The following is a 27010-nucleotide window of genomic DNA, read 5'->3' on the forward strand; positions in this document are numbered from 1 at the left end:
CAACGTCTCATACACGCTGCCAAAACTATCCTATACTTTTCCACCACATAGAACATCCTCAACCTAGTTGATCCACTAGCTAAACATATGTGATCATCTAAAAAGTATGACACGTTAATAGCCATGATGGCTACATGGTTTACATGAGAACTTCAGTTATCTGAACTCTCATTCCTACATCGGTGCTCAATACTACTCCCAAAACATGCTTTGGCTCATACTTTTAATAAAACTTCCTTCTTTTGGTTTGGGATAATTTACCGAACCCTTTAGCTTTAAAAGCTCCTTTTTAAATAAATGTTCCCTTTTTAGTACAAAACTCTTTTGGAACTTCTTAGTTTCCTTTAAACTTGAATGTTAAACTATAATCAACCTTTTCGGAATACTTATTCCCCTTATAACTTTGGAGAAATGAAGTCAACTCTTGATCATTACTTAACTACTTTAACTCTTAGGGAGTACTTATTTCCATTATAGCTTTTGAGAATTTAACTCACCTCTTTTCTCATTGTTCGACTAATAACTAGAGCCTTAAATCAAAGTTTAAATGATCGTGTAAGACTATTTGAAAACTTTAAGATCTTACTTTGACTTGCTTCTTAACTTTTAAAGTTGACTCTTAACTTCTTTGATTCTGAACTTAACTTCCCTTGAACTGGATTATGGATTCAAGGATCTTGATCTCATATTTATGGATGATATTATGATGTTTAGATGTATTCTACACTGTTTGAATCAACTAGGAACATTAGGTTCATCACTTACTGTTAGACCCGTAAACTACTTGATCTAACTACGTGCAGACATGTCAAGAACTTGGACATTGGTCTTGACATGAAATGGGGCAAAACAGTGCAACACAGGTTCAAGGTGCTTGGGTGTTGGCAAGGCAACTTGAACATGCAAGGCTTACGTGCGGGCTAGAGTCATCGGCAAGCCAGCATGTTGGCTTGACAAGGCAAAGCTGTGAAGACTTGACGATGGCAAGAACAAAGGCATTTCACGTGAATTACTGAAATAAAACTAAGTGTTGGAGGGCAGCTAAAATATTCTTAGTGTTGGAAGCTGGCTGAAATATTTTAAGTGTTGGAATGTAGCCTGAAATATTCTAAGTATTAGAATATTAATATTTCGTGTGGATAAGGATGTAATTTGAATTAGATTCTATCTGTTAGAAATATAGTTGTTGGAAACATAGTTTGAATCCTGTGATGACAAGTGTCGGACATGTGTCATTTGTAACTGCCGCATGTAACTGCCATGTGAAAATTTTTTATTAAGGGTGGAAATTTCGTTTAAGGCATAGAGTGTGTTCTTTGCCTTAGACAAATTCGTGAAGCCTTCCCTTTGTATTTATTATAAGATTAATAAAGGTTGGGACGAGTTCCTGTACATTTTGGCTACTGTTTAACTTTGCTGTTTAAGTATTTCTATACTTGGTCAAATTTGTGGGAGTAAGATAGGCTGAGTGTTGTAGGCGTTTGCAAGACTGCCTAAGGTGGTCTTCGATAAAAATAAATTGATCCTCTTTCAATTGGTATCAGAGCACGATTGAACGATGGTGAAAAGCGCAGAACTGTGGGAACTGGCACGAAAAATTGAAGCATTTATTGGGTTTATAGATGATACTTTGGTAGACCCTTCATTTGTGGATTTGTTGACACAAGTCATTGATTTGAGACTTAACACTGAGAAAGTTCAGGGGGAGATTGGTGTATATCGACAAAATGTTGATAAACACATCACTAAAATCTTGAATTTTCGTACAACAACTACACAGCAACTTGAGGGACTGCAGAAGGAAAATGAAAACCTTCGTGAAGAGATCATTGTATTGTGTCGTGCTGTGGCTACGTTGAGTTCAAATCGTGTTGAATCATCTAAGGTTAAAATTCCAGAACCTAAAGCCTTTAGTGGTGCAAGAAGTGCTAAAGAACTTGAAAATTTCATTTGGGACATGGAACAATATTTTACTGCTGCAAGGGTGCCTGACGTTGACAAGTTAAGCATTATCACAATGTACTTGACGGGTGATGCTAAACTTTGGTGGTGAACTCGAAATGCAAATGATGTAAGCGCTGGTCGTCCTAGAATTGATATGTGGGATAAGTTAATAAAAGAAATGTGCGATCAATTTCTTCCTAGCAATGCCTCTTGGCTTGCAAGGGATAAGTTTAAAAGGCTAAGGCAGACGACTTCGGTGAGGGAATACATTAAAGAATTCACCTCTGTGATGTTAGACATTCAAAACATGTCTGATGAGGATAAATTACACAACTTCATTTCGGGTATGCAAGGCTGGGCTCAAAACGAACTTCAGAGGCCGATTGTTAAAGATCTGCCTGGCGCAATTGCTGCTGCAGATTCGTTGGTTGATTTCCGGAAAACTCGTCCTTTGACGGATGTTCCCTCTACTTCAAAAACAATGAAAAAGAACGATAAGAAAGGGTAATGGAAAAAGGATAGTCGTAAGGACTGTACAAATGACAAAGGAAAGGCGCAAATGAAGGATGGAAAAGACAAACCAAAGAACAAAGATGGTAATTCTAAAGGATGTTGGACCTGTGGCGGTCCTCATTTGGCCAAGTCTTGTCCAAACTGGGAAAAAGTAAATGGTTTGCTTGCGGGAAATATGAATCAAAGGGAGGAAGATGAGGAAATCGTGGCTGCAATGGCAAATCCATTGGGATTGTCCTTCAACCATATTACGTGGGTTAATAATGTTGGAGAAACGTCTAGTACTTTGAATCCTCATGCTTCCCTAATTCATATAGAAATGACAGTAAAAGAACAACGTGTAATGGCAATGGTTGATACAGGAGCCACTCATACGTTTGTAGATGTGAAAATTTCTACAAAATTGGGGCTGAAGTTGTCTAAAAGCCCTTCATACGTCAAAACACTCAATGCTAAGGCACGGGCCGATGTGGGTATGGCTTATGGTGCGTCTATAACGACTGAAAATTGGGTGGGAAAACATAATTTGATGGTGATGCCGCTTGGTGAATTTGAGATCATACTTGGGATTGATTTTCTAAGGAAATTCCAGTTTGTTCTGTTTCCTCATTTAGATGGAGTAATGGTCATGAATGGAAGCAATACTGGATTTCTTAAAGGAGTTCATCCATTTGGTAACATTAATAAATTTGCAAATAAGAAAGATAAGGGAATGTTCTTGTCTGCTATGTCAATCGACAAAGGGCTGAAGAAGGGTGATAACACTATACCTGCTGCCTTGGTTAAAGTGAAACTCTGATGTTAAGATGGAAGTGCCTGATTGTGTTGCTGAATTGCTTAAACAGTATGCTGATGTTATGCCGCCTGAATTACCAAAGAATTTACCACCAAGGAGGGATATCGATCATAAAATTGAGTTGTTGCCTGGTATGGTTGCTCCTGCACAGGCTCCTTATTGTATGGCTCCTAAGGAATTGGCTGAATTGCGTAAACAGTTGAACGAGTTGTTGGATGCTGGATTGATTCAGCCATCTAAGGCTCCATATGGTGCCCCTGTTTTATTTCAAAAGAAAAAGGATGGGACGATGCGAATGTGTGTAGACTACGGGGCGCTGAACAAGGCAACTATAAAGAATAAGTATTCGGTTCCATTGGTGCAGGATTTGATGGACAGGTTGAGTAAGGCATGCTGGTTCATAAAACTTGATCTTAGGGCAGGCTATTGGAAGGTTAGGATAGCAGAAGGTGATGAACAAAAACCAACTTGTGTAACTACATATGGCTCATATGAATTCCTTGTAATGCCATTTGGGCTAACTAATGCTCCGGCAACATTTTGCAACTTAACGAATAATGTACAGTTTGACTATCTTAATGACTTTGTTGTTGTCTATCTAGATGATATTGTCTTTTATAGTCGAACATTGGAGGAATAATCACTTAAGTCTGGTTCTGTCTCAGTTGAGGAAATACACAATTTATGTTAAGATGGAAAAGTGTGAGTTTGCTCAACATGAGATAAAAATTTTGGGGCATCTTGTTAGTAAAAACCAAGTTCGAATGGATCCTAAGAAAGTGCAAGCCATTGTTGATTGGCAGGCACCTCGTCATGTGAACAATTTGAGGTCGTCTCTTGGCTTGGCTAACTATTACAGAAAATTCATTGCTAGTTACTAAAAAAGGGCAGCGGCTTTGACAGACTTTTTGAAGAAGGATACGAAGTGGGTTTGGTCTGAACGATGTGATCAAGCATTTCAGAATTTGAAGAATGCTATTGCATCTGAACCAATACTCAAATTACCTGATTTTGAGTTACCATTTGAAGTGCACACTGATGCGTCAGACAAAGCACTTGGTGGCGTATTAGTACAGGAAGGTCATCCAGTGGCCTTTGAAAGTAGGAAATTGAATGATGCTAAACAGAGATACTCAACACATGAAAAAGAGATGATTGCGGTGGTACACTGTTTGCAGGTTTGGAGAGTTTATCTCCTAGGTACTCGTTTTATAGTAAGAACTGATAATGTAGCAAATACATTTTTCAAGACACAGAAAAAGTTGAGTCCTAAACAAGCAAGGTTGCAAGAATTCGTAGCAGAATACGATTTCGTGTGGGAACATAACCCAGGAAAACACAACCAGGTTGCTGATGCTCTGAGTAGAATAGAAGTATTTGTTGTAGTATATTCAATTTCAAAACTCGAAACTGATTTCTATGGTAGAATCAGGTTGTGTGCTGCAAATGATTCATTCTATGTTAAATTGATGGGTCAAGTGCAAGATGGAACAATGAGACGGTATTGGATCGAGGAAAATCTGCTCTATTTTAATGGGGGGAGGATCATTGTACCAAATAAGTGTGGATTGCCCAAAGACTTAATGAATGAGGCGCATGATTCTGCTTGGGCTGGACATCCAGGTGCTGAAAGGATGTTAGCCTTAGTGTCTCGTGTTTATTTTTGGCCAAAGATGGAAGACGATATAGAGGCATACGTCAAGACTTGTCATGTTTGTCAAGTTGACAAGACTGAACGTAAAAAGGAAGCAGGTTTGTTGCAACCTTTGCCTGTTCCTAAAAGGCCGTGGTTATCAGCAAGCATGGATTTCATTTATGGATTCCCTAAGGTAGATGGCAAAGCATCTATCATGGTGGTAGTTGACAGGTTTTCAAAATATTCTGCTTTTGTTGCTGCACCTGAACTGTGTTCATTTGAAGTTGCTGCTGATTTGTTCTACAAATATGTGGTTAAGTATTTTGGTGTTCCGGCTGACATTGTGAGTGATAGAGATACAAGGTTCACTGGTAGGTTTTTGACAGCTTTGTTTAACTGAGTTATAATTTTCTACTGCGAATCATCCACAAACAGATGGACATACAGAAAGAATTAATCACTTGTTGGAAGAATACATGAGGCACTATGTGACAGCAAGTCAACGGAATTGGGTGACATTGTTAGACACTGCGCAGTTCTGCTATAATCTGCACAAGTCGTCTGCAACAGAAATAAGCGCTTTTGAAATCGTTTTAGGCAAACAGCCTATGACGATGCTAGATGTTGCCAAATCTAAGAATCAGGGAAAGTGTCCAGCAGCATACAGGGTTGCAAGGGACAGACTTGAAATGTTATCTGAAGCACAGGATAGCTTGCGCAAGGCTCAGCGGCGCATGAAGAAGTATGCTGATCAACATCGTCGCTCAGTTGAGTTAAATGTGGGTGACAAAGTGTTACTGAAACTTACTCCACAAATCTGGAAACAGATTGTAAGTAAGAATAGACATTGGGGTTTGATTCCTAAATATGATGGTCCATTCGAAGTGGTGAAACGAGTGGGCGAAGTTGCTAATAGATTAAAGTTGCAAGAAAGGTTGAAAATTCATCCCACTTTCCATGTGAGTTTCTTGAAACCTTACTTTGCAGATGCAGATGATCCGGACAGAAACAGGTCAAAGAGGGCTCCTCCTTCAGTACCTACACAGTATGATGCTGAAATTGAGAAGATCCTTGATCACCGGGTTTTGGGGCACAACTAAGAAGAATACTAAGACAAAATTCTTTGTTCACTTGAAAGGCAAGAGTGCAGCTGATGCAGTTTGGGAGAAGGCGAAAATCTTATGGCTGTTTGATTCTCAAATCAAAGACTATCTTAAAACAGTCTCGATGAGGACATCAAGTTCAAGTGGTGCCGGTTGTCTGTTAGACCCGTAAATTACTTGATCTAACTACGTGCAGACATTTCAAGATCTTGGGCATTGGTCTTGACATGAGTGGGGGCAAAACAGTGCAACATAGGTTCAAGGTGCTTGGGTGTTGGCAAGGCAACTTGAACATGCAAGGCTTACGTACGGGCTAGAGTCATCGGCAAGGCAACATGTTGGCTTGACAAGGAAAAGCTGTGCAGACTTGACGATGGCAAGAACAAAGCATTTCACGTGAATTAATTAAATAAAACTAAGTGTTGGAGGACAGCTAAAATATTCTAAGTGTTTGAAGCTGGCTGAAATATTCTAAGTGTTGGAATGTAGCCTGAAATATTCTAAGTGTTAGAGTATTAATATTTCGTGTGGACAAGGATGTAATTTGAATTAGATTATATCTTTTAGAAATAAAGTTGTTGGAAACTTAGTTTGAATCTTGTGATGACAAGTGTCGGACAGGTGTCATTTGTAACTGCCGCATGTAACTGCCATGTGCAGAAATTTTATTAAGGGTGGAAATTTCGTTTAAGGCATAAAGTGTGTTCTTGGCCTTAGACAAATTCATGAAGCCTTCCCTTTGTATTAATAAGATTAATAAAGGTTGGTATGAGTTCCTGTACATTCTGGCTGCTGTTTAACTTTGCTGTTTAAGTATTTCTATACTTAGTCGAATTTGTGGGAGTAAGATAGGCTGAGTGTTGCAGGCGTTTGCAAGACTGCCTAGGGTGGTGTTCGGTAAATATAAATCGACCCTCTTTCACTTAGGAACTAGTATGAAAAGATAAGGAAAGAATGGGGTCTCCTGGGGGTCTTGGCGCTCTTAGAGGCGCGGAGCGCTTGAGCCTGAACGACAGACTCTTGTCTGAGGCGTTCTGAGAGGCGCGGCACGCCATGGCCTGTCAGACAGAGCCATTCCTGAGGGGCTCTGACTGGCGCGGCACCCCAAGGGTTATCAAACGGGATTTTTGACTTTTCTCCTATGCTTTTCATCTCTAAACCTCCTAAACTTCCATGGATCTTACCCCAAAAATATAGGATCATTAAATACCTTATTACCCAATAGATTAGACTCAAAAACAGTCTAGAAACATGAATCAAGTATACTAAAGATCAACTACAATTCAACCAACAAGAATTTAGCTATTTTTTCATCAAGATCTCCGATATTCAACATTCCATGTACTCTACCTTGCTTAATTGAAACAAATGGGGTTGGTTGGAAGGATCCAACACCGAATGACCTCACATACCTCGATAGGGATCACCCCGACAAAATCCATGCAACGATCATGGTGTTTCATGGACAATTCTTGATCTTCCTTTTCTTTTCTCTTTTCTCCCAAGCCTAAGCCTTCTTAATTTTTGTAAAACTTATTTAAGACATGGTATTTACCCCTAAATAACCCTTAAAATGAATTATGCAATACTAGGGTGAAAAGAGAATTTTGCCCTTACTAAAATTCGGATTGGACTTTCCTCAGTCCATCATCCCAACTTCCAAAAAGCATATCTCCTTTATACGACATCGGATTTGTGCAAACTCAGCGGCGTTGGAAAGATCTCAACAGGGGATTTCCAACCATATAAAGAACTCATCCAAACTCCTACTGAGCTTGATCTTTTGGCCGTTTGAAAATGATAAAAACTCACTTTTGGAAGCCGGAAAATTTCCAAATTTCCCTACTTATTTCAAAAAAAATGATTATTCTTGATGTCTTAGTATATTCTTAATTAATTAAAGTTAAGATATGTTATACTTTTGATAATGCCAATAATTCTTTCTTCTTCTTTCTTGTGTTCGAGAAGGAACATGATTATTAGTGGTGGATAATGTAATGACCTGGACCCAATGATTATTTTTGATAATTTTAAATAATAACTATAATTAATTCATTTGTAGGTAATTTAATTATTATTAATAATAATAAATCAAGTCTAAAATATTAAAATAGATTAGTAGGAATTATGACTTTTAATACGTTATTTTATTAGACTCATGTATTAAAATAGATTAAAGGGTTTGTCATAAACAATTAAATTAAGAAGAGAAGGGAGGCAAAACCAAGACGGAGACCAATCTCCATCAGGTAAGAATTCAATATATCACCTCTTTATTAGTAAAGGTCATATGATATATGTATGTAAAGTAGTATTAAATGCGTGACTCAGAATATGTGTTTTTAAGAAGTTAAAAATTGAGGAATGAATCAGATTAGTGGGCAAATAATGATTGGAGATGATTGGGTTGTGATATAAATGATTAGTTATAGGGTTAATTTGAAGACGTTGGTGATTTCATGCTCTGTAGTTTCATTTTGGTTTATGGGTTTGACTTGGACAAAAATGTACTCTTATTTTCTAAACATTGCCACTGGTTTTGAATACCAGTTGGCTTTTACTCTTAATAATTAATTATATTCTTTAATTGTTATATTGTAAATTAAGTGTATTGCATTATTTTAATCTCATTAAAGTTAGATTAAATTATTTGGAGGAATTGAAATCTAACCCTAGGCTTAAAATTTTGAGAAAAACAAAGGAGAATGAAAGAGTTCACATATTACTTGGTATCAAGTTAGGATAACTTGACTACAGGTTTGATGTGAGTTTTTTGGTCTAGGCTAAACATATAGCTATTCGAGTGTTTTAAATTTTGCAATCTTATTGTGAACATATATTTGAATAGATTGCATTAATTTGGAGGCTCAACGAAAAGGGAAAGGTCATGTCTTAGAGTGATTGTTCGGTTATTTGAGGCAAGTGACTTTCTAAACCCTTGTTTAGCATATGAAATTCGTGTATTTTCTTGTGGTAAATGTTTGGAAGTAATGGGAATTGTGATGGGTTGACTTGTTCATGTTGAGTATATTTAATAATGAAAAATTGTAATGTGATATATTGTTATTGCATGATGTTTGGGAATAATTTGAAGGTTTATGCTTATTTGTTGATGTTGTATCATGGTTGTATTGTTGTTAATTGTGCCTTTATATGAAAATGGTCATCTCCTCATTATTTATGTGAACATGTCATTTGCATTATTCTAAGACATGATTGTGACAAGTGTTATGTGCATTGAGAAATAATAACAAATTAAAGAGGCTATACCATTTCGAGGGATGTAGCGCGCTCTGCAATTTATACTAAATTTAGAGGGACATATCGCACGCCACGATGGATTCTATATATCGATGGAAGTATTGCACGACGTGATGGTTACTATTATCGAGGGTCGTATCACACGCCACAATGAATGCATGGAAAGATATGTCCCCTATGGGTTCTGGACTGAGAGACAGCAGGTGTGTATAACTAAGTCATACATGCATCATTATACTTGACATTGCATTCTATAGAATTGCACATACTTATCATTAGTGAACTTGATATTGTGTTTTTGCTGATCTTATGAATGCCTTTCTTTGGAACTTGTGATTGATGAATACTGAGCTTGTTGTTGAGGTTATGTAATTTGTTAAAGTGTTGTCATTGAGGATATGTAATTTGTCAAAGTGTTTTTGTTGAGGATATATATGTAAGTTGTCTAAGTGTTGTTGTTGAGCTATGTGTCATGTAAACTGTGAGTTGTTAGGTAGGGATAATTTTTATGCATGTTGTAGTTGTGGAGGTTCGGTTGGGGTGGTAAGAGTACTCGTATTTCATCCCCTTAACTTATGTTTAGAGGTTTTCTTGCTGAGTCCTGTATGGTTTGGTGCTCACCCCTTTCTTCTACAATTTTTTGTAGGTAATTAATCTGGACCAATGTGATACTTTTTCTTCTCCTTGTAGGAGACTTCTTGTGGAGTTTTGTGAGATAATTGCTTGTCATTTCAATGAACCTTCTTTCTCCTTAATTATAATCTTGTTCTATTTTAGAAATAATTTCATTTAACACATGTGTGTTATTTTGAATCAATTGTAATATTTTAGAGGCTTGTACACATGACAACAATATTTTGGGGGTATTTTTGACGTAATTATTAAATTTTTGCATTTTCTTGTAATGATTGTGTTTTAGGCTGACTTTTCTTGGTGAGATAAGACGAGTGTCATCACGTTAATTTTTCGGTTGTGACATCTCAATAGGAACTTCTTCATAAGAATGATTCTCCTTAAGTCCCATGTCTTCCCAAGGAATAATAGTTTCCAGATCTTAAACAATCTTCTTCAACAAGGAGGCATTGAATACTAGATGTACAAATGCTAAACATTTAGACAATCAATGCGAATTCATAAACACTCTATTAGAGATCTCAATGTCCTACAATAAAGAGATTCAAATAAAGTCATACAACTACTTTAATGATAGATATTATTATATACAAACTCAATCAAATGCAAGTGATAATCCCAATTACCCTTGAAATCAATCACACAGGCTCTCGACATATCATCCAATATTTTTCTAGTACACTTCGCTTAGCGATATGATTTGAGGGTTAAATGCAGTATTGAGCTTAACACGAGTACCAGGACCCTTTTGGAATGACATCAAATATTGAGAAGTAAGTTGAGTGCCTCGATCGACGATAATGGACAATGGTACTCCATGCAACCTTACCATATCCCTAATATTGCTTGGTATAATACTCTAATAAGAATGAAGTGTTAATGAGATGAAAGTTAGTAGATTTCTTCATTTGGTCCATTAAGTCGTAATGGGATGAAATTGAGTTGATTTCTTCATTTGGTCCACAATAGCACAAATCGAGTCAAACTAATGATGTGTGTAAGGTAAACATGTAATGAAGTCCATATTAACATCTTCCCTACTTCCATGAAAATATGCTATTGTATTAAGTCTTAATTTATTATATTAATAATATTCAAGTATCGCATCAATTAAACAAATGAACAAGTAATACATTTTCATATAAATTACTCAAAATATAACAATTCATATTATTACTTGTCATCTTGCTCATTAGGTCAGTGATAACAATTTATAACACTATCTACAAAAAGCTTAGCTATATTAATCATAGGACAAGATTGATAAAAATGAGGCCTAGGAAACTTCTACAGAAGCCAATATATCTATATTTTAGCTTCTATAGTTATTTTTTCCTCCCACTTGACTTTATATGCATGCATATATGTCAAACAATATTCATTTGGACCAAGAAAAATATAAATGTTAATCATTACTTCCATTCAGTTACGTGGTAGAGAAAATAAATAACATTTTTTGATCCAAGACCAATATAAATGAGAAGTCAATTCTTCTTCTTTCATCTTAAGTAGATGAGTATATTATAGTTTGGAACAAGAAGGATCTATTTTGATATTCCTCATATTTTATTCCCCCTTCTGTCTTCCAAGATTTTTTATCCCTAAAGATATTTTGAGTAGAATTTGGAACATTAGTTTTAATAATTTCATCATCAGAATCATTACTGATTATTGTCCTTTGTCGATGAACTCTTCTACGTTGTCTTGTTACTTTATTGTTAGTAGCAATGAAAACTAGAGTACTTCGTGTCCGTCCTTGTCCAACAATTTCTAAAATGAGAATAGAGAAACAATGAAATCATTTATTTGTAACCATTTAATAGGTGTTACAACATAGTTATTTCAATGTAAATCTTGTTTATTGTCCAAATTGAGAACATTGTTAAATATATAAAACAGTATAAACTTTCCATCAAACACTCTTTATTAAATAAACATTATTAAACTTCTTTTTATCATATTTATAAACATAGGTCCTTTGTTACCTTTTCAAACACTCTTTATTAAATAAAAATTAGATATTTTGTCTTCTTATATTTTGAATAAAAGTAAATACTTGTTTTTTCAGATATATATGTTTGAAAATAAAGATCTTTTATGTATTAAAGAGTCAAAAAACGAAAAACGAAAATTATAATGATAAGATAGAAAATAAATATATAAAGCTAGGTTTTGATACGAAAGAAAAATGAAATTGTAACATGACCATCAATTGAACCTAATAGCAATAACAAATTTTCTCAGAACCAAACCAAATATTCTTGACACTTCTTTGAAAAGTAAGAGATCCTCTTCTATTGATGAATACAATAAAATGATGTTCATTTTTATGTCAAAAATCAGGTATTTTTACTTTTATTTATAGCATAACTAGGCTTGTTCATATGTGTATAGTTTCACTCATTTGATTATTGATTTATGATATTAAATTTCTTATATCCATTTTTTATAATCAACACTGTTTTGACTTAAGAAAAATTTATCTAATTATACAAAAATTTCAATCATAATTACTATTTCTCCCAATGATTTGAAATAGTTATATAGTCTCACACTAATTAATAATTTCATCTAATATTTCAAGTTAGGTACACCTAGATACATGGTTTTAAAACTATAAGGAGTATTAGTAAATATGACATAAATGTTTGTTTAATTAGATAGTTTTTCATTATGTAAAATCAAAAATTATTATCAAAAATAGATATAAGAAATCCGATATCATAATGAAGTAAAAAAAATGGGTCAAACTACTTATCATATGACGAAGCCCAGATATGCTATAAATAAAGGTGAAGATACATGATTTTTGACATAAATATGAACAACACAATATTATATTCATCAATAGAAGAGGATTTCTTTTTTTATTAGTTTCAAAGACTAATTTTTTCTTTATTTTCTAGTTTATTTTTATAATTTTTAGTTTTGAATTTATGACTTCTTTATATATAAAGTTGCTTCATTTTTAAATGTCATTTTATTTTATTCAAAATGTAAATAGGAAAAATATCACATTTCTATTAAATACGGAGAGAGTTTTAAAGAGTAGCAAAGACCAAATATTAATACATTAGGTAAAAACAAGTTACCCAATTTGATGAATTTTCTAGGTTGAATTTTGGGACAAGAAATAAGGTTGAATGCTTTTTTACTTTGATAAAAGTTTGATATGTTCAACCATGTTCTCAATTTTGATAATAAAGAAGATTACATAGAAATAACTACGTTTTTAACACCTATTAATGGTAACGAATAAATGATCTGATTGTTTATTTTTTCTCATTTCGAAAATGGTTGGACAGTGACGGACACAAAGTACTCTAACTGCCAGTGCTACTAACAATAATGTAAGAAAACAATGTAAAAGAGTTTATTGATGAAGGACAAGAATTAGTACTCCCTCCGTCCCATTTTATATGTCACCATTTCCTTTTCGGCCAGTCTCAAAAAGTATGTCACATTTCCTTATATGGTAAGTATTTGACAGTAAAATTCCTGTTTTACCCTTGTTGTTCCACTTAATTTAATTATACTATAATACATTTATGAGGAGAGAGAAAAGTGAAATTAATTTTTTGAAGGCCAATTTGGTGAACATTTCAAACTCTTCTTTATTACTTTAATTCCGTGTCCGGTCAAATGTTGCCACATAAAATGGGACGGATGGAGTTATATTTGCTTATGAAATTATTAGAACTAATGTTCAAAATCTATTTAAAATATCTTTAGGGATCAATAACTTGGAAGAGGGAAGGGAGAATAAAATATAAGGAATATCTTAATGGAGCCTTATTCTTCCATACTAGAATATACTCATTTATTTAAGATGAAACAAGAAGAATTGACTTTTCATTTTATACCGGTCTTGGATCCAAAAGTTTTATTATATTTATTTTTTATTTCCCACATAACTAGATGGAAGTAATTATTAACATTTATATTTTTCTTGGTCCGAATAAGGATTGTTTGACATATATGTATGCATTTGAAGTCAAGTGGGAGGAAAAAATATATATAGAAGCTAAAATATATAAATCTTTGCTTCTGTGGACGTGCCCAAGGCCTCATTTGAATCAATCTTCTCCTATGGATAATATAGCTAAGATTTTGGTAGATACTGTTATAAATCGTTATCACATGCATAATGAGAAAGATGACATGTAATGTAGACAAGTAATCATATGACTTGTAATATTTTGAGTAATTTATATGAAAATGTATTACTTTTCAATTTTTTAAATTGTACTACTTAAATATTATTAATATAATAAAGTAAGACTTAATTAAAAGGGTTTAATATCACACAAAAAAGAGACATAAAGATATCAAGAAACACTAAGCAATAGTAAAATAACTAAACAATCTAAATTATAAACATATATTAGACAGCGATGCTTGTGATAAATCAACAGAGAGAATTTGTGAAAAATTATGCTTCCAATAAATAAATAATCTAGTTTAATATTTACATTTTATGGAAATATTGAATTAATCTAATAGTTTTCTTCCTCTTGATTGCAAGTAGTTATCCTCAAACTCAAAACCTTCTAAATAAGTATATACCATGTCATCCAAAATCGTAAACTATTAGAAAACAAGACACTTCTATTTTTATATATTAGATCACTTGCATTATTAATCAATAGCTCAAGTAGAGAGGAGGACATCTATTCAATAGAAGTTAAGTGATTGCCGATGTGTCTTTGTGTTGTTGCACCAAACATTTCCATTGCATAGAGGAGGAGGATTATACTTTTTAGTTAGTTGTAAATAAAATCCTACATAAAAGTTGGATCCAATGAAATCTAGATCAATGTAAGCTTCTTTGTTTCCTAAAAGGCTGTGGTTTAAGATCAACATTAGAGAAGCATCTAGTATTCAACATTTTCATTGCACCTTTCATAAGTTTAAACTTCTTTAATATTGTTTTCATAGGACAACCATGTATCATCGACAATGTGTTGTAGTTCTATATTTCTCGCCAAGTGATTCAAAAACATGAACGGTTTAGGAATTGCAGTCTATTTCTAGATGAGCCACCAATTCATCCAAGCATCATTGAACAATAATATCAATGTGCTATTTTTAACTACACTATGGAATTCCTTGTGCTTATGCATTTTATTATTACTATCTATTTATTTGCTTTTGATTTTCACTCGCATGCTACAGTCTACACAATCTTCTACTATCAAGCATTTAGAGATATCAACTTATAAGGTAATCTCAGATTATAGTGACTAAACAAAAACAATCATCTTTAAAAGAAAAAAATGTTAGAGATGAAACAAAACAATGAGTACTAATGCCCTTCCTTAATAATGAAGTCTTGGAAGAGCATGCTGATTCTGACTTATCAAAGTCTTGATGTAGTGCATGGTGATCTCAGTATTTCCTTTCTCTATGTCTACAAGTTCACATTTACATAAGAAATTCATCATTCGGAGACTAATGAAGAGATTTTTTCTTTCGATTTTTTGACTTTTACTCTAGTTCCTCTATTCAAATATGTATTTATTGTGCTTTAAACTGATGAAAACAGAGAAGGTATGTACCACAAGTCACAAATATAAGCTTTGTATTGGGTTGTTAAACTGACTTACATTCATGCATGGCAAAGTTAGCCTTCTACCTAACAGACAAGTTGACGATGAAGCTCTTTCTACCAACAAACTTGAGCAACTTCCTGACATAAAATATTACAGTTGAAAAAAATAATGAGTACCAATTTTATTGACACGGCTTGTCAGTGAATTACAAAGAATCCTCTAGATACCCGTGATTAACGATATTCATTTAAAACAAATACTTAAAGATACTAGTTTAAAAAAACATAAGACAAAGTATTACTAGGAATTGCTAAAACAAAAAAATCTTTGAGATTCAGTTAATGCAATACAAATCTAAGGGTTACAAAGCACAATAATCATCAAGGCGTATCAGTAGAAGTAGATGTGTGTACGAAGTTTGTTTATATTTTTAGGATTCGAATTGAAACTTTGTTTTAGGCCCCCAATTATGTTTAACCGCCCTCCAGTAGGACATAGAATCGTTGAGGTTGATTCGAATAAATAATACTCATCTTAAAGTCAATTTCTTCTTCAGGCATAACTAAAAGGAAGTAATTGTGGTGCCAATTAGGTATTGATTTAAACAAGGAGATGACTGAAAAGCCAAAAAAAATTATCTCACATCCAACTATTAATGCACTAATATTCCTAAACTAAGGCGGAAGACTTTCAAAATTAACAAAAATATAAGCTCCAAAATTACCAGTTTGAAAATCGATAGAGACAGAGAGTTTCATTCAAGAATACGACTCGCCTGTCAAGAATCTAGAGTTTCAAACTAAGTGTCCCTATGATGTAAGGGTTAAACAGATGAGTCTCATAAAAGTTGAATAAATGTGTTAAGAGACCTCATGAGGTATTTTATTGAAAAAAAATATTATTGACCAAATTTAATTAAAACAAAAGACCTCATAAGATCTTTCATTATTAAAAAGAAAAATTATTGACCATATTTTTTTAAAAAAAAAACCGACGTCACCAAGTATCTAAATTGAATAATTTTTTCTTATTTAAACAAAAGCAACCTCGTGAGGTCGAATATTTAGTTAAAGTCACTTCACATTCAGAATAATTTTTTAAATAAGCGAGATATACTATTTTTTGGTGGATTTGTTAAAACATATAATCCACCTCATAAGGTCTCTCTCATTAAAAAATAGATGAAAATATCAACCTCATGAGGTCTTGCGACCTATTTTTAAGGTCGATTTTAACAGTTTTTTAGTACTAAGGGTACCACTGCCAAAAATATGAGAGATATTCATATTTGCAATGCATAGAAGTAAAAGACTCTAGTATTAGTATTTTATATTATGTTGTTGATGCTTTCATCTAAGATGTGAACAATATTATACTACTCATGTAATATTGGCACACTAATGAGAGACGTCTGATAATACAATACATATTCACCTATGACAATTCAAAATTCAATTTGACACGGTCAAGAATTGAAATAACCGTAGTGTCAAAACAACACATAAGAGTGATGTCGGAAATGATATATCAACTTAGAAGTGATGGTCATGTTTATTGATGATCAACATGTTCATACCGTGATTTCGTCTCTTCCCACTAGGTGAGACAAATATTGGTTAACTTAGCCCATAACAACAACATTAAAAGCTTTGTCAATGTTATACTTAAAGTGATACTTGTACATGACAAAGTAATAATGTTTCAAACTCATATGTGATGCCTACGTAGGAAAATAATGTGAGAAAAACTTTCACGATTATAGTGTAAGAAAATTTGAAAAGGGGAATTAATGGCAACTATAGTCTTAATGGGGATTCTTTAAGAAAAGTAGCCTTTAAAATTCCAACAAGGGACAATATTTTTCAATGTATCCTTCTTCTTTGGTAAATATAGTTAAATTTTCGTACTTATGTTTCTCCTAATTTCACTAAAATTGGTGCAATGCAAATATCTTGAAGAAATCCTTCCTTTCATTTAAAATATGTTTTGATTTGATCAACAACTTGGCTCCTTAACTGAATATAATTCAAACACTATATGAGCTCTTTCGTAGATAAGCTATGACTTTGACAGAAAAAAATCTATCTAAATAATAAATGGATTGTACCGTATAACTTGGGATAATGCACAGTGAAGGTAAAGAGAGCTTTGTGGAAATACTGAATGTCACATTGCGTTATTTACTTTATTACGTCTATTTCTTTGTTATACTTTATTGTTCAATAAATAATTGAGCATGGTCTATTCATTAAATTTTTATTATCAACATTGATTTAAAAGATAGGATTTCCCTTGTATATATTTTAGATACCTTTTGCTATATTCATAGATGATGTACCTTGGATATATGGTACTTTTTAATGATTTAAACTAGAATTTTTGTTTGCGTCTTAAGCATTTGTTAGTAGGTATGACGGTATTCTGTAAGAAATAGGTTCTGGAGCAATTGGTATTGAAATGTTGCAACAGTAGTGATTATTGGTGATTTACAGCTTGACCAACGAGCCGTAGACTCTTCTTTGAGTTGTAGGTAGGAGTCTTAGTTTGAAGTGGTGATTCTTGGAGGTAAGTGTTAAACGAAAAAAAAAATTATGAGCTTCAGTTGTTTTTACGAGTCGTACAATGGAGTTGTAAAAATGTTCATAGATATTAAGTTTCAGTGTTCTAATGACGTGTTGACAAGATTGGTCATACAAATATCTATGAACTGTAGATCATACCCACAGATGGTGCTAATGTAGTAAAGGATTAACTGATGATTGACATAGGCCACCTAGGAACTTTAGGAATATTTATGAGTCATAGGTGTCAAGCGTAGAAACTGACTACCTAAGCCGAATTGCCTTAGCTATCCTTTTCCTTGTGTATTTAAGATTTGATATCCATAAATATTAGTTGTGATTTTTATTTTTTAAATTGTTATACAATTCGATACTTTTTACTTTTGCTTTGAGAATTAACTTATATATATTTTGAGCACTTAATTCTTGATGTGTTGATTATAATATTTCTTTTTGTTTATCAATTAAAGATTCTATATTTCATCAACCCTAATTGTAAGTTCATTATTTCTACTATTCAGCAAATCATGAATTATGAATACTCAAGAATGAGTAGATATATTCATAATTATGGTTGTGGAAATCATGAGTCATTAAAAAATTATACCTAATAATTAAATAGTAACTTTTGAATAGTGTTTATAAATGTATTGTTTATCTCTTCATTTTGAGTGCTTTTAAACGTTGTGTAACGTTTAAAGTTACCTTACTCTTACATGTAGACCCGTAAAACAATAACTTAGGATATACCTAACTTATCGACTTTGCATGTCAAATACTAGGAAATGGTTACTACACTAAGGCTTACTACATTAAGAACTTGTGATGAACAACTCTACCCTACTTTCATCTCATGTCGATCATACAAACTGAAAATTCTGTTACTTAATTACTTGTTACTAAAATCAATCAATGATTAGTTTTTGTTACACCCCCCACCCCCCCTTTACAGAAATAATTTGGCTAAAACTACAATGAATAGTAAATTTGCCTAAGTCTAGATAATATTCTTCGTGGGATCGACCCTAAAGTTTATTAGATTGTTTATTTGACGCAATTGTTTATAATTCTTCAGGGAAGTGCAATGTTGACTAAAGTATAGGTGGCGCCTTTACAGTAGAGTCAGCTAATGAATGGATCCCATCGTTATAGAAAAGTCAACATGGAAAAATTTCTGGTCGGAAGACTTTGTCTTGGTAACTTGGAATTTTCCAACCTAGTTAAAATTTGGATGAAATCGAAGTCATTAAAGTCTAGGGAAATCTAGTAGGAATTGGGCAATATAATTATGAATTTGATCAAATGAGAAGATAAATAAGTCATTAAGGAACCCGTACGACTTTACAAAATTGAATTCGGGCGAGTAGAAACTTTGAAATCGTCTAAACATGAGGGTGTGCTTTCTAAATGTTGTTGGTGGAACGTATGTTGTGAAATAGGTTCTTGGAATTATTAGTTTGCTCACTGTTTTGTGCAAGATGCTGAGGTTGTCCACCAGGGCGGGGTCGCTATAGAGGGGTCGGTGTCTCCATGATGGGGCAGACACAACTTAAAGTCATAAGAAAACCACAAATATGATTTACTCATTAATTTCGAACATGAGATATAAGGAACAAATTCAGCGCTTTTCTTAACAGTTTTCCACCATTCTTATGTCTAAAGGTATGATTTTAGCTTCCCGGATCAATATTTTTATCAGTACAACGTAATATAAAGGTAATTATCGATGTATGCGAGTTTTTATCTTAGAATTATGTTGGGAAAAACCCTAATTTTTATATTAGGATATGAGTATGAAATAGAGTTGATAGAATTGTTAGTAATTCGAGTAATTTGTGATTGTTTATTTATTTTCATATTATCACAATTATTTGTAGACTAAGAACAAGTGGAACGAATCCACAAAGGGAAGAATCAAGTTTCTTTAGGGCTTCAAGCTTATTTCGAGGTAGGTGATGGTTGTGATTCTATGATTGTGTGATGTATATTTGGTCTTGCTTGCTTATCATACATGTATGTATGTGAATGTTGCAATATTGATCACATTAATTGTAAATGAGGATATATAAATGATGAATGACATAAATCTTGACTTAATTGTATGATTATGAGAATGTAATTTGTGATTGTGATTGTAATTAATCAGGTGCTTCTTTCCGGCACATTAACTTGGACCACTTGCCACGTTCCGGAATAATTATGGGATCGATTGTCAGGTCCTGACATAAACTTTGGATCGGATACTATGTTTTGGTATGCTAACTTTTTGGGTTTGGGTTCCATGAGAGGACCAATGATTTGATATAATTGTGTATCGTGAGAAATATGAAACCACACCTTGTCCATAAATTTTTATAATATTGCATATGTTCCATAGATGCATGTGATTATATTGTTGTAATGACTTAAATATGTTGCACTTAGTGGGATAGCCGTGTGATCTTACAAGAACATTGTGGTTGTGAACTGATACTACACCTTCTCTTTCTTTGTTGAGTATATGACATCTTTAGCAGGCTATTAACAAACCTAGTTTAGTAGATGAATGATCATTGGTCGAATTCAAGGGTGAGAAAATTCTTCCGAGCTGCCATGAGTTCACCTTTTGTCTATATCCATATTTCGGATGTAGACTTTTTTAGTTATTTATTTTTTCAATAGCATGGGTCGTAACCCTTCTTAAGATGTTTTGGTACATTGACTTTCACGTTCTAGGTATATTTCTGTATTATTTAGTTGTTAGATATTTTGACATTTTATTCAATTTTAGCTATTTAACTTGCTTCCATAACATAAATGCTTTAGTATTTTGATTAGAGTTTGTTAGCTAATTAGTATTAACAGTTCACCCATAGGAGGGTTAGTGTGGCTGCCCATCACGTCGGTCAGGGTCATGTAAAATTTTAAATCAGATCCTAGGTTTGTTGATCTCAATGTACCAAAATGAGTGTAGTAGAGTCTTGTGTAACGTTCTAGAGACGTCTTTACTTTTATTCGAGAGAGTATATGACTTTAGGAAATCTCTCTATCTTCTCTTGTCTCCATTCGTGCTATAACATGATTCCAATTTCTATCTAACCTCCTTCCGTCTTCTGTCCACAGATGGATAACATCAAAGTCAAAGAATTCAAGTTTTTATGCACTCCCACAATTCAACCTAGAGAACTCATCAAATTGGGTAACTTCTTTTTACCTTAAATATGAACATAGGGTCTTTGCTACCCTTTCATACACTCTTTATTAAATATAAATTAGATATTTTGTCTTCTTACATTTTGAATAAAAGTAAATTATTATTTTTTCCAGATATCTATACTAGAAAAGAAAGATCTTTTATGTATTATAAGTCAAAAAACTAAAAAAAATAATTGTAATGATAAGCTACAAAATAAATATAAAAATCTAGGTTTTGATACGAACAAAAAATGAAATTGTAACATAACCATGAATTGTTCCTAATAATACTAACAAGTTTTCTCAAAACCAAACCAAATATTCTTGACACTTCTTTGAAAAATAAGAGATCCTCTTCTATTGATGAATATAATATATTGACTACTAGAACAAAAATACTCAAGAAACTGATTTGAAAAAATAAAAATAGACTAAACTTATGAAATTCCTTGTGTATATTAATCTGTAGAAACTCTGAATTTATACAAAGAAAAAAACATAAACATTAAAACTAAAAATAAGAACATGTGCCACTAACTACCATAAAAGGGGGCCACTAAAAGCCATAAAGGGGCCACTAACTTCAGAAAGTTGAGCAACTAAAGTTGACTAAGTCTAAATAGAAAATAGGAAACACTAAGTTGAAATAAGTAAAAAACAGTAAAAATAATAATAAGCTGAAAAAATGTCAGTTGTCTAACACTCCTCCTTGGCATTAATGTTGCAAACACCAATTCTTTGGCTCAGATCTTCAAACCTTTCCTTTGGCAATGACTTGGTGAAAAAGTCAGCTAGCTGGTTCTTAGATGAACATTGAACAAGCAACACTTCATTAGATTGTTTAACCTCTCTAATAAAATGAAACTTGATCTTGATATGTTTAGTTCGACTATGAAACACTGGATTTTTTGAGATTGAAATTGCTGCACTGTTGTCACACATGATCTTGGTAGCTTCTGTTTGTTCATGACCGAAGTCCTTCATCATCTTCCTTAGCCAGATAACTTGATACACAGCAGATGCAACAACTATTTACTCAGCCTCTACTTTTGATTGAACTGTAGTTTCTTGTTTTCTATAGATCCAACTAAAAAAACTTGTCCCCAAAGAGAAAAGATATCCAGATGTGCTTCTTTAATCATTAACTCCACCACCCCAATCACTATCAGAGTACCGGATCAGGTTCATAGTTACTTCGGTGTATGTGGGGAAAAAAATTCAAAACTTTGTAGTTCCTTTAATATACCTTGACACTCTTTTAGCAGCTGTGAGGTGTGTGTCTCTAGGAGAATGCATGAACCTAGAGAGCAAACTAACAAAAAATAAAATGTCAGGCCTGCTTATGGTTAGACATAGAAGACTGCCAATTAAGCTTCTATACGTACTATCATCCAATTTTTCGGAATCCTCATCCTTGCCAAGCTTCACACTAGTAGATATTGGAGTACTCACAGGTTTGCAGTCTTGCATTTTGAACCTGTTTAGAATATCCGAAATGTATTTCTGCTGGCACATGAAAATTCCATCACTGGATTGCACCACTTCCATGCCGAGAGAGTACTTCATGACTCCAAGATAAGTCATTTCAAAGATTTTCTCCATTTCATCCTTGAACCTTTGGATTAGTTCAATTTTTCTTCCTGTCACAAGTATGTCATCCACATAAATTGAGACAATTAAGGACTCACTTGCAGCATTGACTTTCACATACGAAGTAGCTTCACTTTGGCTTATACTAAAGCCAAGTTGGATGAGATGATTGTCCATCCTCTCATACCATTCCCTTGGGTCTTGTTTTAGGCCATACAAGGCCTTTGTTAAGAGATAAACTTGATCCTTTTTTCCAGGAGTTGAGAAACCATCAGGTTGCTCTACATCGATCTCTTCAGCAAGAAAACCATTCAAGAAAGCTGATTTGACATCAAGTTGATTAATCTGCCAGGAACTCTGAGATGCAAATGCAAGAATAAGCTTCATTGTATCATACCTTGCTACAGGAGCAAATTTTTCCTGGTAATCCACACCATATTATTGCGCGTATCCCTTCACCACCAATCTAGCCTTATGTTTGCAAATTGTTCCATCAGGATTGAGTTTTGTCTTGAAAATCCATTTTACACCAATTACCTTGCGATTTCTAGGTCTGTCAACAAGTTGCCAGGTTCCATTCTTCTCGATCATGTCTAGTTCTTCTTTAATAGCTCTCCTCCATGCTTGAGAGTCTTGTGCTTCAGAATAGCTTTTTGGTTCGAATCTAACCAAGTTACACCGCTGATAGACATCTTTTAAGGATCGAGTTCCCCTCACTGGTATATCATCCACTAGTTCATCTTTTGAAAGTTAGGGCTGCTCTATTGAAAATGAATCAGAATAAGATGTCTTTTGATTTTTCCAATCCCAACCAGCTGCTTCATCAAACTTCACTTCTCGGCAGAGAATTAGTTTGTCTGATTTCAAACAGAAAATTTGTAACCTTTGGATGATGTATAGCCCATAAATATGCCTTTATGAGCCTTGTTATCCATCTTACTCCTTTTTGTTTCTTGAACTCGATAATAACATATACACCCAAAGATATCGAGATTGTGTATTGATGGTTTGTTCCCACACCAAGCTTCATATGGAGTCATGTCCTGAAAGGCCTTAGAGGGCAATCTGTTTAGAAAATATATAGAGGTATTGACTGCCTCAGCCCAAAACAGATTTGGGATCTTTCATTCGAGCAAAAGACATCTGTCCATCTCCATTACTTTCCTGTTCTTCCTTTCAGACACGCCATTTTGTTGTGGAGTGTATGGTAATGTTAATTGGCGTTCAATACCCGTGCTATTACAAAACTACAAAAATTTGAAGAAGTGTATTCTCCTCCATTGTAAGATCTCAAAGCCTTAATACTAAGATTAAATTGATTTTCTACTAAAGCTTTAAATTGTTTAAAAACATCAAATACTTCACTTTTCAGTCTTATGAATAAACCCAACACATTTGGGTGTAGTCATCAATAAAGTGCAGAAAGTATATGTTACCACTTAGCAAATCTGTTTTCATTGGGCCGCAAACATCCGTATGAATGAGCTGAAGTTTCTGGTTAGCTCTTAGTATTTGATTTGATTGAAATGTCAATTTTTTTTTCTTTCCCTGTTGGCAAGTTTCACAAATTTGAGCATTAGAAAGAAATTCTGGCATACTTTCCACTAGTCTTTTTTTTTCATCTCGGCGATGCTTCTCAGATTGAAGTGACAAAACCTTTTGTGCCATAGGTTTGTACATGTTTGTGAAGTAATAGTGTAAGCCTGCTCAATTATTTTCTCCCAATCAACTGAAAACATTTTGTTGCTCATCTTTATATAAAATAGCTCTACTCCAGAAGGGTCAAAAACAATACATTCACGATTCATAAAATGCAGAGAATAATTATTTTTAAGCATTTGTCCAACACTCAGTAAATTTTGACTCATATCAGGTGTGTACAAAACATCAGAAATAGTTTTGATGCCTGATATTGTTGAATAGACACTGTACCTCTGCCTTTGACTTCTACTGCGTCACCGTTTCCCATTTTTACTTTAGATTGGTAAGTATCATCTAGGAATTTGAACAGTTCAACATTATTGCACAAGTGATGTGTGCAACCACTGTCAAGAAGCCATGAATCAGAGGATTCACTGATTTAAAAGTATGAAACTGCAAATAGTTTCTCTTCACGTGCATCGGCAGCTTCTGCTACTTGTGCTTGCAAAGCACCAGAGGCCTTCGCTATTGATTTGCAGAGCTTGGATACGTGTCCCGTCTGCTTACAGTTGTCGCATATAGCACCGACTCTCCACCAAAAATACTTCTCCAGATGTGTATTTCTTTTACAATATTTCCAAGGAGGGAACTTCTGCTTCACATCTCCACTATTGTTTCCTCCATCATGCTTGCCCTTATTCTTTTGGTGGAATTGTTGCTTTCCTTTTTGCTTTTGTACAGAGAAAGCTCATTCAATGAACTTTTCCCGTCTCATAGTCCTCCTTTGATCTTGTGCTTTAAGAGCACTCATTAGTTCACCTAATGAATGTTTGCTCAGGTTCTTGGATTCTTCAATAGAGGAAATCTTAGATTCAAATCTCTCAGGAAGAGTCACAAGAAATTTCTCCACAATTCGTTTATCTGTAAATTCTTCACTAAGAAGTCTAATGTTATTAACAATTAAGGAGATTCGATCAGCATACTTACTGATAGTTTCATCCTCCTGCATATTCAAGGAGTCAAACTCTCTTTTCAGGTTCAACACTTGCATTTGACGTGTTCTATCGCTGCCTTGATATTCTTCTTTCAACCTATCCAAAGCCTCTTTTGCAGTTTTACAAGCCATGATTCTGTAAAAAACATTATCTTCCACAGCATTCTGCATAAGCGACTTGGTTTTAGATTTCTTTGCCTTCTCTTCGTTGTTGGATTTTATCTGAGCGAAGGTAGGAAATGCTCGTAGAGCAGTAAGTGGTTTATCTTCTGTCACAGTTTCCCAAAGTTCATAGGCTTCCAAAAAATCTTGCATCTTCAAACACCAGATTTGGTAATTTTCATCAGTGAAAGTGAATGGTGGATTTAAAGGTAGGTTGTTTGATGCCATTTGTGTTGTAGGTTAAAACTTTTTGTTGTCCTGTAAGATCAACTAGAGGCTCTGATGCCTTTGTTAGAACAAAACTACTCAAGAAATTGATTTGAAAAAAAAATAGATTGAACTTATGAAATTTCTTGTGTATATTAATCTGTAGAAAGTCTGAATTTATACAAAGAAAAAAACATAAACATTAAAACTAAAAATAAGAACATGTGCCACGAAGTACCATAAAAGGGGGCCACTAACTTCAGAAAGTTGAGCAACTAAAATTGACTAAGTCTAGCTAGAAAATAGAAAGCACTAAATTGAAATAAGTAAAAAACCGTAAAAATAATAATAAGCTGAAAAAATGTCAATTGTCTAACATTGATGTTCATTTTTATGTCCAAAATGATGTCTTTTCACTTTTATTTATGGCCTAACTAAGCTTGTCCATATGAATAGTTTTACTCATCTGGTTACTGATTTATGATATTCAATTTCTTATATCTATTTTTGATAATCATTAATGATCTAACTTAAAAAAACTTATATAATTATACAAAAATTTCTATCATATTTACTACTTCTCCCTATAATTTGAAATAGTTACATAGTGTTACGCTAATTAATAATTTCATATGATATTCCAAGTTAGGTACACCTAGATACATGGTTTTAAAACTACAGGGAGAATTAATAAATACGATTGAAATGTTTGTATGGTTAGTTATTTTTTAAAATCAATAATGCTTATCAAAAATAGATATAAAAAATCCAATATCATATAGCACTAATCAAATGAGCCAAACTACTCATCATGTGAAGAAGCCCATATATGCTATAAATAAAGGTGAATAAACATTATTTTGGACATAAATATGAACATCACAATATAATATTCATCAATAGAAGAGGATGTTTTTTATTCTTTTGTGAAAGATGTGACAAGAAAACTTTGTTTGTTTAGGAAAATTTTGTTTTTATTAGTAGGAACAATTGAATATCATGTTACTGTTTAATATTTCTGGTCGTATCAAAGCACAATTTTTCTATTTATTTTATAGATTATCATTATAAATTTTATTTTTAAATCTATGACCTTTTTATATATAAAAACTCTTTATTTTTAAATATAGATATCTAAAAATGTCATTTTCTTTTATTCAAAAATTTATAAAGGAAAAAATATCACATTTCTATTAAATAAGAAGACAGTTTGAAAGGGTAGCAAATACAATATATTCATACT

General features: G+C 33.5%; 1 protein-coding gene and 1 long non-coding RNA gene across 2 annotated transcripts; one reads left to right on the plus strand and one right to left on the minus strand.

Annotated features, from left to right (window-relative positions):
• The first annotated feature begins 8185 nt into the window (after nt 1-8185).
• LOC114074322 lies at nt 8186-10108 on the plus strand. Its single transcript, XR_003574682.1, has 3 exons — nt 8186-8241; nt 8841-9456; nt 9900-10108. It is a non-coding gene; the product is annotated as an uncharacterized LOC114074322 (long non-coding RNA).
• Nucleotides 10109-24843: 14735 nt separating this feature from the next.
• Nucleotides 24844-25788, minus strand: LOC107001208. The gene is made up of 2 exons (XM_015199348.1): nt 25224-25788; nt 24844-25127 (listed from the first exon to the last, which is right to left on the minus strand). Exons 1-2 carry the CDS (start codon nt 25786-25788, stop codon nt 24844-24846), a joined length of 849 nt encoding a protein of 282 aa, XP_015054834.1.
• Nucleotides 25789-27010: the final 1222 nt, after the last annotated feature.

This window comes from Solanum pennellii, chromosome 10, assembly GCF_001406875.1.
Source record: "Solanum pennellii chromosome 10, SPENNV200".
NCBI lineage: Eukaryota > Viridiplantae > Streptophyta > Magnoliopsida > Solanales > Solanaceae > Solanum > Solanum pennellii.

What these genes read in the sequence shown, in the direction of transcription:
- LOC107001208 (XM_015199348.1), bottom strand. Translation starts at nt 25,788, where the DNA reads ATGGCATCAAACAACCTACCTTTAAATCCACCATTCACTTTCACTGAT. An exon ending in CCTGAGCAAACATTCATTAG is followed by an intron (nt 25,128 to 25,223) that starts GTGAACTAATGA and finishes AAAAGCAAAAAG; the next exon opens with GAAAGCAACAATTCCACCAA.